This window comes from Salmo trutta, unplaced genomic scaffold, assembly GCF_901001165.1.
Source record: "Salmo trutta unplaced genomic scaffold, fSalTru1.1, whole genome shotgun sequence".
NCBI lineage: Eukaryota > Metazoa > Chordata > Actinopteri > Salmoniformes > Salmonidae > Salmo > Salmo trutta.
The window spans coordinates 36,094-48,111 of record NW_021822781.1 but is presented as its reverse complement, the minus strand read 5'-3'; the positions used below and the strand labels follow the sequence as shown (position 1 = coordinate 48,111).

Genomic DNA, 12,018 nt, shown 5'->3' with positions numbered 1-12,018 from the left:
GGCTGGTTTATTGATTGGCCGGTTTATTGATTGATTTATTGGTTGGTTGATTGGCTTGAGGATTGGTTGGTTGATTCATTGAGTAGTTGGTTGATTGATTGACATATTGATTGAATTACATTGATTGATTGATTCTTTCTGTTGTTCCTCCAGGACCAGGATGGATGTAGGGGACTGGTCCAGGTGGTTTCCCTGACGGCGCCCGGCTGCATGAGGGAAGAGTCTTCCAGCAACCACGCCCACCTGGAGCTGGTGAAGGGCATCCTGGGATATGTAGTTGCCACAGGGATGCCCATGAACATGACAGGAGATGTCTATGAGGTAAAGAATAATGTCTACTTCTCTCTCAATTCAATTCAATTCAATGGGCTTTATTTGTGTGGGAGTGAAATAGATAAAATAGTGAAATAAACAATACAAAATGAACAGTAAACATTTACACTTACAAAAGTTACAAAATAATGAAGACATTTCAAATGTCATATTATGTCTATATACAGTGTTGTAACGATGTGTAAATAGATAAAGTACAAAAAAGGGGAAAATAAATAAACATAAATATGGGTTGTATTTACAATGGTGTTTGTTCTTCACTGGTTGACCTTTTCTTGTGGCAACAGGTCACAAATCTTGCTGCTGTGATGTCACACTGTGGTATTTCACCCAGTAGATATGGGAGTTTATCAAAATTGGGTTTGTTTTCAAATTCTTTGTGGATCTGTGTAATCTGAGGGAAATGTGTGTCTCTAATATGGTCATACATTTGGCAGGAAGTTAGGAAGTGCAGCTCAGTTTCCACCTCATTTTGTGGGCAGTGTTGCACATAGCCTGTCTTCTCTTGAGAGCCAGGTCTGCCTACGGCGGCCTTTCTCAATAGCAAGGCTCTGCTCACTGAGTCTGTACATAGTCAAAGCTTTCCTTAAGTTTGGGTCAGTCACAGTGGTCAGGTATTCTGCCGCTGTGTCTCTCTCTGTTTAGGGACAAATAACATTCTAGTTTGCTCTGTTTCTTTGTTAATTCTTTGAAATGTGTCAAGTAATTATCTTTTTGTTTTCTCATGATTTGGTTGGTGTCTAATTGTGTTGCTGTCCTGGGGCTCTGTGGGGTCTGTTTGTGTTTGTGAACAGAGCCCCAGGACCAGCTTGCTTAGGGGACTCTTCTCCAGGTTCATCTCTCTGTAGGTGATGGCTTTGTTATGGAAGGTTTGGGAATCGCTTCCTTTTAGGTGGTTGTAGAATTTAATAGTTATTTTCTGGATTTTGATCTTTAGCGGGTATCGGCCTAATTCTGCTCTGCATGCATTATTTGGTGTTTAACGTTGTACACAGAGGATATTTTTGCAGAATTCTGCATGCAGTCTCAATTTGTTGTTTGTCCCATTTTGTGAATTCTTGGTTGGTGAGCGGACAAACGTTACTGAGTGGACGATCTACTAAATAAATGTTAAAATAAATAAAATACAGATACGTTTGTTGTGTCTCTCCTCCAGGACCCCTGGTTCACCACAGACGAGGACCAGACGGCAGCGTTCAAACTCAAGAGTGTCCTCAGTGTCCCTATTAAGAACAGCAGACAGGAGGTGGGCATCATGGAGACCTCCCAAATGGCACCCTAACCCCCTCAGACCATTCTAGACAGAAGTAGTGTACCCTATTCCCCTCAGACCATTCTAGACAGAAGTAGTGTACCCTATTCCCCTCAGACCATTCTAGACAGAAGTAGTGTACCCTATTCCCCTCAGACCATTCTAGACAGAAGTAGTGTACCCTATTCCCCTCAGACCATTCTAGACAGAAGTAGTGTACCCTATTCCCCTCATTCTAGACAGAAGTAGTGTACCCTATTCCCTCAGACCATTCTAGACAGAAGTAGTGTACCCTATTCCCCTCAGACCATTCTAGACAGAAGTAGTGTACCCTATTCCCCTCATTCTAGACAGAAGTAGTGTACCCTATTCCCCTCAACCATTCTAGACAGAAGTAGTGTACCCTATTCCCCTCAGACCATTCTAGACAGAAGTAGTGTACCCTATTCCCCTCATTCTAGACAAAAGTAGTGTACCCTATTCCCCTCAGACCATTCTAGACAGAAGTAGTGTACCCTATTCCCCTCAGACCATTCTAGACAGAAGTAGTGTACCCTATTCCCCTCATTCTAGACAGAAGTAGTGTACCCTATTCCCCTCAACCATTCTAGACAGAAGTAGTGTACCCTATTCCCCTCAGACCATTCTAGACAGAAGTAGTGTACCCTATTCCCCTCATTCTAGACAGAAGTAGTGTACCCTATTCCCCTCAGACCATTCTAGACAGAAGTAGTGTACCCTATTCCCCTCAGACCATTCTAGACAGAAGTAGTGTACCCTATTCCCCTCAGACCATTCTAGACAGAAGTAGTGTACCCTATTCCCCTCATTCTAGACAGAAGTAGTGTACCCTATTCCCCTCAGACCATTCTAGACAGAAGTAGTGTACCCTATTCCCTTCAGACCATTCTAGACAGAAGTAGTGTACCCTATTCCCCTCAGACCATTCTAGACAGAAGTAGTGTACCCTATTCCCTTCAGACCATTCTAGACAGAAGTAGTGTACCCTATTCCCCTCATTCTAGACAGAAGTAGTGTACCCTATTCCCCTCAGACCATTCTAGACAGAAGTAGTGTACCCTATTCCCTTCAGACCATTCTAGACAGAAGTAGTGTACCCTATTCCCTTCAGACCATTCTAGACAGAAGTAGTGTACCCTATTCCCCTCAGACCATTCTAGACAGAAGTAGTATACTATATAGCAAATTGTGTGCCATTTGGGACATCATCAAGGTTCCAATTCTGTCATTTCTGGAAGTAAACTGACATTCTAAAACTAGTTCAAATTTACCTCATTGTTTATCTCCCTCTTTTCTCTCTCTCCTCTCCCCCTCTCTCCTCTCTCTCATCTCTCCTCTCCCCCTCTCTCCTCTCTCTCCCTCTTCCCCCCTCTCTTCCCCCCTCTCTTTCTCTCTCTCTCTCGTTCTCTCTCTCTCTCTCTCTCTCTCTCTCTCGCTCTCTACTCTCCCCCTCCTCTCCCTCTCTCCTCTCCCCCCTCCTTTCTCTCTCCTCTCCCCCTCCTCTCCCTCTCCCTCCCCCCTCTCTCTCTCTCCCTCCCCCCCTCTCTCTCCTCTCCCCCTCTCTCTCTCTCTCCCTCCCCCCTCTCTCTCCCCTCTCCCCCTCCTCTCTCTCTCCCTCCTCCCCCTCCTCTAGGTTCTAGGAGCAGCTCTGGTACTGAACAAGAGGATCAGTGATGATGTCCAGGGTTCTCTGTTCACAGACCAGGATGAGAAGGTCTCTGTCTCTGTCTGTCTGTCTGTCTGTCTATCTGTCTGTCTGTCTGTCTGTCTGTCTGTCTGTCTGTCTGTCTGTCTGTCTGTCTGTCTGTCTGTCTGTCTGTCTGTCTGTCTGTCTGTCTGTCTGTCTGTCTGTCTGTCTGTCTGTCTGTCTGTCTGTCTGTCTGTGAGGTGAGTTATGAGTGGACATTTCAGTGTCTGTTTAACAATAGTATGAACTCTGGTATGATTGGCTGTTAGTGGGTGAACCTCTAGTATGATTGGCTGTTAGTGGGTGAACCTCTAGTATGATTGGCTGTTAGTGGATGAACCTCTAGTATGATTGGCTTGTCGTAGCGCGTGATCCAGTGATTGGCTGTTGATGAGTGACTCTGACCAGTGATTGGCTGTTTATGCGTGACTCTGACCAGTGATTGGTTGTTGATGAGTGACTCTGACCAGTGATTGGCAGTTGATGAGTGACTCTGACCAGTGATTGGCTGTTGATGAGTGACTCTGACCAGTGATTGGCTGTTGTTGAGTGACTCTGACCAGTGATTGGCTATTGATGAGTGACTCTGACCAGTGATTGGCTGTTGTTGAGTGACTCTGACCAGTGATTGGCTATTGATGAGTGACTCTGCCTGTGATTGGCTGTTAATGTGTGCATCTGCTCTGTGATAGGTCCTGGCCTGTCACATGGGTCTGCTCGGGCTGGTCCTGGACAATGTTCAGCTGTTTGAGAGTTCCAGACAGGAAGCCAACCGATGCCAGGTAGCTAGAAATCAATCAATCAATCAATCATCAATCATCAATCGATCATCAATCAACCATCGTGTTCTATCTTTTCACGTGTGTGTGTGTGTGTGTGTGTGTGTGTGTGTGTGTGTGTGTGTGTGTGTGTGTATCAGGTGTTGTTGACCCTGGCCAGACTGCTGTCCGAGGAACAGAAGTCGATGGAGAATCTCCTGGGCAAGATGGCCGCCACCATCCTGCCTTTTGCACGGGCTCAGTACTGTACCATTTTCATCGCCAGGGACAGGCCCAAGGTAACCACCACCACGATGTCATATCCTGTTCTTCATGATTGACAGTCTCCCTATTACAGTTTGAGAGAAATGACTGTTTCTATTCTAAGACAACTCTGCTGACCCCGTGACCCTAGCTCCTAACCCCTAGCTCCTAACCCCTAGCTCCTAACCCCTAGTTCCTAACCCCTAGTTCCTAACCCCTAGCACCTAACCCCTAGCTCCTAACCCCTAGCTCCTAACCCCCAGCTCCTAACCCCTAGCACCTACCCCTAGGTCCTAACCCCTAGCTCCTAACCCCTAGCTCCTAACCACTAGCTCCTAACCACTAGCTCCTAACCACTAGCTCCTAACCACTAGCTCCTAACCACTAGCTCCTAACCCCTAGCTCCTAACCACTAGCACCTAACCCCTAGCTCCTAACCCCTAGCTCCTAACCACTAGCTCCTAACCCCTAGCACCTACCCCTAGCTCCTAACCCCTAGCTCCTAACCCCTAGCTCCTAACCCCTAGCTCCTAACCCCTAGCTCCTAACCGCTAGCTCATATGCCCATAGACGCTAACCCCTAGCCCCTAACTCCTAGCCCTATGCCCCGATGCCCCATTTATCGGCTGGAGGCCAGACTGACAAGCAGTTCAAAAAGATATTAAACGTAGCGTTCATTCAGTATTTACCAGGCTAGTGTTGTGCTCTCAGGACAGGGCTGGAAATGGAGGGGAATCTGGGGTGGAACCAGTGAAATTATTTTACCATTGTATCATTTTAATTCAAGGATTTCCTCTTAGTTGGTTCTCAGAGGGACTTTCTTCCGTTCCTACCCCTCTGTGTTGTTACTAATGATCTATGGGAAGTTCTGAACTGTATAAACGTAGAACCTTGTTGACGTGTTCTATTGTTCCGTTGTGTTCTAGAACTCCTTCTCTGGGCTGGTCCATATGGAGGGAGAAGAACAAGGGTCAGAGTTCCAGATCTTTCAAAGGTTCTAGAAAGGTTTTTTTCCCTCTCCTATCACTGTTGTGTCATTTACATCAACGGCCGTGTTTCGTTTCAGTTTATAAACACATTATATAGACCACAGTCACGTGTTTAAGAGATAACTGCTGTTATTGTTTTGATTTAGTTGACCCGGGACTGTCTTGGTGTACTAAAACATGCAGATAATCCGAGCAAATATACAAATATATTTAAATTGGGACAAAGGTTGCAAAATACCAGTAACAGTCCCAGGTTTTCCCCCAAAAAATACTGTTTGGAGGATTCCCGAATTTGCACCTTATTTCGTCATGATTCCAGGAATCTTCCAACCAAGTCTTCTGGATAACATGGGAATTTGGGGAAAGTTACCTGAATTTCTCAACCGTATTTGTGACTGGTGGCTTTGCACTGATCAGCAGTGGACAATTTTTCTGTGTTTGATGGTTAATGTAAATAATGTATATTTCTGTGTTTCCATAGAGACTGTAGCATCACTATGTTTCTGTGTTTCCATAGAGACTGTAGCATCACTATGTTTCTGTGTTTCCATAGAGACTGTAGCATCACTATGTTTCTGTGTTTCCATAGAGACTGTAGCATCACTATATTTCTGTGTTTCCATAGAGACTGTAGCATCACTATGTTTCTGTGTTTCCATAGAGACTGTTGCATCCCTATATTTCTGTTTCCATAGAGACTGTAGCATCACTATGTTTCTGTGTTTCCATAGAGACTGTAGCATCACTATGTTTCTGTGTTTCCATAGAGACTGTAGCATCACTATATTTCTGTGTTTCCATAGAGACTGTAGCATCACTATATTTCTGTGTTTCCATAGAGACTGTAGCATCACTATGTTTCTGTGTTTCCATAGAGACTGTAGCATCACTATGTTTCTGTGTTTCCATAGAGACTGTAGCATCACTATGTTTCTGTGTTTCCATAGAGACTGTAGCATCACTATATTTCTGTGTTTCCATAGAGACTGTACCCTCTCAGACATAGACCTGACCCACGCCCTGCAGGTGCTGGTCTCCAAGGAGACACTGAACGTGTCCGGCGCCGATCAGGACCCCCCTACGGGTGGTCTGGTCTGTTGCCCGATCGGAAATGGGAAGACAGGGAAAATCATCGGTGCGTCGCTCTTTCTCAGTTCCACGCGTATCTCTTCTAGTTTATAGTGTTTTTATGCAGCACCGTCTTTACAGGCCAATGTCCATATATAACTCTTTCTATTTATCTAGCTATGCCGTCTTTACAGGCCAATGTCCATATATAACTCTTTCTATTTATCTAGCTATGTTTATGTAGCTTTAACCTCACTATAGAATTCCATTGACAACAACAACATGAATTCTATAACTACACCTCATACAGCAGTAAAGAGTCAGGTGTCCTTGTTTGGTGTAGGGAGTCTTCTTCTGTGGTTGTTAGAGACATGCTGTTAGTCGTAGGGAGTCTTCTTCTGTGGTTGTTAGGGACATGCTGTTAGTCGTAGGGAGTCTTCTTCTTCTGTGGTTGTTAGAGACATGCTGTTAGTCGTAGGGAGTCTTCTTCTGTGGTTGTTAGAGACATGCTGTTAGTCGTAGGGAGTCTTCTTCTTCTGTGGTTGTTAGAGACATGCTGTTAGTCGTAGGGAGTCTTCTTCTTCTTCTGTGGTTGCTAGAGGCTCGCTGTTAGTCGTTGTTGATAGTCAAGGCAGAGATATTGATATCAGTACATCTTAAACCAGCGTATTACTGGCTCTTCAGTCTTTATTTACTGATGTATTTACTGACTAGGAAGTGTTGTATTCACTGACTAGGAAGTGTTGTATTTACTGACTAGGAAGTGTTGTATTTACTGACTAGGAAGTGTTGTATTTACTGACTAGGAAGTGTTGTATTTACTGACTAGGAAGTCTTGTATTTACTGACTAGGAAGTGTTGTATTTACTGACTAGGAAGTGTTGTATTTACTGACTAGGAAGTGTTGTATTTACTGACTAGGAAGTGTTGTATTTACTGACTAGGAAGTGTTGTATTCACTGACTAGGAAGTCTTGTATTTACTGACTAGGAAGTGTTGTATTCACTGACTAGGAAGTGTTGTATTTACTGACTAGGAAGTCTTGTATTTACTGACTAGGAAGTGTTGTATTTACTGACTAGGAAGTGTTGTATTTACTGACTAGGAAGTGTTGTATTTACTGACTAGGAAGTGTTGTATTTACTGACTAGGAAGTCTTGTATTTACTGAATAGGAAGTCTTGTGTTTACTGACTAGGAAGTGTTGTATTTACTGAATAGGAAGTCTTGTATTTAGGGAGTATTGGCTGTAGAAAGTATTGTATTTACTAGGAAGTCTTGGTTGTAGATTATCTTGGCTGTAGAGTATTGTATTTACTGGGAAGTCTTGGTTGTAGATAATCTTAGTTGTAGATAATCTTGGCTGTAGATAATCTTGCCTGTAGATAGTCTTGGCTGTAGAGTGTTTCTGATCATTATTTCAGCTCTACATGGTAGAGGCTAGGAGATAGTGGTTAGTGTTGTTTTTACTATAGAGTCTTCTATTTACTAGGAAGTATGTAGATAATCTTGGTTGTAGAGAGTCTTGGATGTAGAGAGTCTTGGATGTAGAGAGTCTTGGTTGCAGAGAATCTTGTATTTACTAGGACGTCTGTAGAGAATCTTGGCTGTAGAGAATCTTGTATTTACTAGGAAGTCTGTAGAAAATCTTGTCTGTAGAGAATCTTGTATTTATCAGTAAGTCTGTAGAGAATCTTGTCCGTAGAGAATCTTGTATTTACTAGGAAGTTCTCTATTAGCTGACTGAGTATTTTAGCAGCATTAGACAAGGTGTTAACCCTTTGGAGTGCATCAGTCAGGGTACTTAGCAGGGTTGTTGGATAGACAGTCTTAACCATCACCGATCTCCGTCACCACAGATAGACAGAGTCCTGACCATCACTGATCTCCACACCACAGATAGACAGAGTCCTGAACATCACTGATCTCCAAACCACAGAAAGACAGAGTCCTGACCATCACTGATCTCCATCACCACAGATAGACAGAGTCCTGACCATCACTGATCTCCATCACCACAGATAGACAGAGTCCTGACCATCACTGATCTCCATCACCACAGATAGACAGAGTCCTGACCATCACTGATCTCCATCACCACAGATAGACAGAGTCCTAACCATAACTGATCTCCACACCACAGATAGACAGAGTCCTGACCATCACTGATCTCCATCACCACAGATAGACATAGTCCTGACCATCACCGATCTCCACACCACAGATAGACAGAGTCCTGAAACATCACTGATCTCCACACCACAGATAGACAGAGTACTGACCATCACTGATCTCCATCACCACAGATAGACAGAGTCCTAACCATCACCACAGATAGACAGAGTCCTGACCATCACCACAGATAGATAGAGTCCTGACCATCAACGATCTCCACACCACAGATAGACAGAGTCCTAACCATCACTGATCTCCACACCACAGATAGACAGAGTCCTGACCATCACTGATCTCCACACCACAGATAGACAGAGTCCTGAACCATCACTGATCTCCATCACCACAGATAGACAGGGTCCTGACCATCACCGATCTCCACACCACAGATAGACAGAGTCCTGACCATCACTGATCTTCATCACCACAGATAGACAGAGTCCTGACCATCACCACAGATAGACAGAGTCCTGACCATCACCGATCTCCACACCACAGATAGACAGAGTCCTGAACCATCACTGATCTCCATCACCACAGATAGACAGAGTCCTAACCATCACTGATCTCCACACCACAGATAGACAGAGTCCTGACCATCACTGATCTCCATCACCACAGATAGACAGAGTCCTAACCATCACCACAGATAGACAGAGTCCTGACCATCACCACAGATAGACAGAGTCCTGACCATCACCGATCTCCACACCACAGATAGACAGATTCCTGAAACATCACTGATCTCCATCACCACAGATAGACAGAGTCCTGACCATCACTGAACTCCACACCACAGATAGACAGAGTCCTAACCATCACTGATCTCCACACCACAGATAGACAGAGTCCTGACCATCACTGATCTCCACACCACAGATAGACAGAGTCCTGAACCATCACTGATCTCCACACCACAGATAGACAGAGTCCTGAACCATCACTGATCTCCACACCACAGATAGACAGAGTCCTGACCATCACTGATCTCCATCACCACAGATAGACAGAGTCCCAAGCATCACCACAGATAGACAGAGTCCTGACCATCACCACAGATAGACAGAGTCCTGACCATCAACGATCTCCACACCACAGATAGACAGAGTCCTGAACCATCACTGATCTCCACACCACAGATAGACAGAGTCCTAACCATCACTGATCACCACAGATAGACAGAGTCCTGACCGTCACCGATCTCCATCACCACAGATAGACAGAGTCCTGACCATCACTGATCTCCATCACCACAGATAGACAGAGTCCTGACCATCACCGATCTCCATCACCACAGATAGACAGAGTCCTAACCATCACTGATCTCCATCACCACAGATAGACAGGGTCCTGACCATCACCGATCTCCACACCACAGATAGACAGAGTCCTGACCATCACTGATCTCCATCACCACAGATAGACAGAGTCCTAACCATCACCACAGATAGACAGAGTCCTGACCATCACTGATCTCCATCACCACAGATAGACAGAGTCCTAAGCATCACCACAGATAGACAGAGTCCTGACCATCACCACAGATAGACAGAGTCCTGCCCATCAACGATCTCCACACCACAGATAGACAGAGTCCTGAACCATCACCGATCTCCACACCACAGATAGACAGAGTCCTGAACCATCACTGATCTCCATCACCACAGATAGACAGAGTCCTAACCATCACTGATCTCCACACCACAGATAGACAGAGTCCTGACCATCACTGATCTCCATCACCACAGATAGACAGAGTCCTAACCATCACCACAGATAGACAGAGTCCTGACCATCACCACAGATAGACAGAGTCCTGACCATCACCGATCTCCACACCACAGATAGACAGAGTCCTGAAACATCACTGATCTCCATCACCACAGATAGACAGAGTCCTGACCATCACTGAACTCCACACCACAGATAGACAGAGTCCTAACCATCACTGATCTCCACACCACAGATAGATAGAGTCCTAACCATCACTGATCTCCACACCACAGATAGACGGAGTCCTGAACCATCACTGATCTCCATCACCACAGATAGACAGAGTCCTGACCATCACCGATCTCCACACCACAGATAGACAGATTCCTGAAACATCACTGATCTCCATCACCACAGATAGACAGAGTCCTGACCATCACTGAACTCCACACCACAGATAGACAGAGTCCTAACCATCACTGATCTCCACACCACAGATAGACAGAGTCCTGACCATCACTGATCTCCACACCACAGATAGACAGAGTCCTGAACCATCACTGATCTCCACACCACAGATAGACAGAGTCCTGAACCATCACTGATCTCCACACCACAGATAGACAGAGTCCTGACCATCACTGATCTCCATCACCACAGATAGACAGAGTCCCAAGCATCACCACAGATAGACAGAGTCCTGACCATCACCACAGATAGACAGAGTCCTGACCATCAACGATCTCCACACCACAGATAGACAGAGTCCTGAACCATCACTGATCTCCACACCACAGATAGACAGAGTCCTAACCATCACTGATCACCACAGATAGACAGAGTCCTGACCGTCACCGATCTCCATCACCACAGATAGACAGAGTCCTGACCATCACTGATCTCCATCACCACAGATAGACAGAGTCCTGACCATCACCGATCTCCATCACCACAGATAGACAGAGTCCTAACCATCACTGATCTCCATCACCACAGATAGACAGGGTCCTGACCATCACCGATCTCCACACCACAGATAGACAGAGTCCTGACCATCACTGATCTCCATCACCACAGATAGACAGAGTCCTGACCATCACCACAGATAGACAGAGTCCTGACCATCACTGATCTCCATCACCACAGATAGACAGAGTCCTAAGCATCACCACAGATAGACAGAGTCCTGACCATCACCACAGATAGACAGAGTCCTGCCCATCAACGATCTCCACACCACAGATAGACAGAGTCCTGAACCATCACCGATCTCCACACCACAGATAGACAGAGTCCTGAACCATCACTGATCTCCATCACCACAGATAGACAGAGTCCTAACCATCACTGATCTCCACACCACAGATAGACAGAGTCCTGACCATCACTGATCTCCATCACCACAGATAGACAGAGTCCTAACCATCACCACAGATAGACAGAGTCCTGACCATCACCACAGATAGACAGAGTCCTGACCATCACCGATCTCCACACCACAGATAGACAGAGTCCTGAAACATCACTGATCTCCATCACCACAGATAGACAGAGTCCTGACCATCACTGAACTCCACACCACAGATAGACAGAGTCCTAACCATCACTGATCTCCACACCACAGATAGATAGAGTCCTAACCATCACTGATCTCCACACCACAGATAGACGGAGTCCTGAACCATCACTGATCTCCATCACCACAGATAGACAGAGTCCTAACCATCACTGATCTCCACACCACAGATAGACAGAGTCC

General features: G+C 45.4%; 1 protein-coding gene across 1 annotated transcript; it reads left to right on the top strand.

Annotated features, from left to right (window-relative positions):
* Positions 1–203: 203 nt before the first annotated feature.
* On the top strand, positions 204–5,444 carry LOC115184400 (cGMP-specific 3',5'-cyclic phosphodiesterase-like). The gene is made up of 6 exons (XM_029745360.1): positions 204–321; positions 1,490–1,579; positions 3,240–3,320; positions 3,986–4,075; positions 4,213–4,350; positions 5,242–5,444. Exons 1-6 carry the CDS (start codon positions 211–213, stop codon positions 5,314–5,316), a joined length of 585 nt encoding a protein of 194 aa, XP_029601220.1. The 5' UTR covers positions 204–210; the 3' UTR covers positions 5,317–5,444.
* The last annotated feature ends 6,574 nt before the right edge of the window (positions 5,445–12,018 follow it).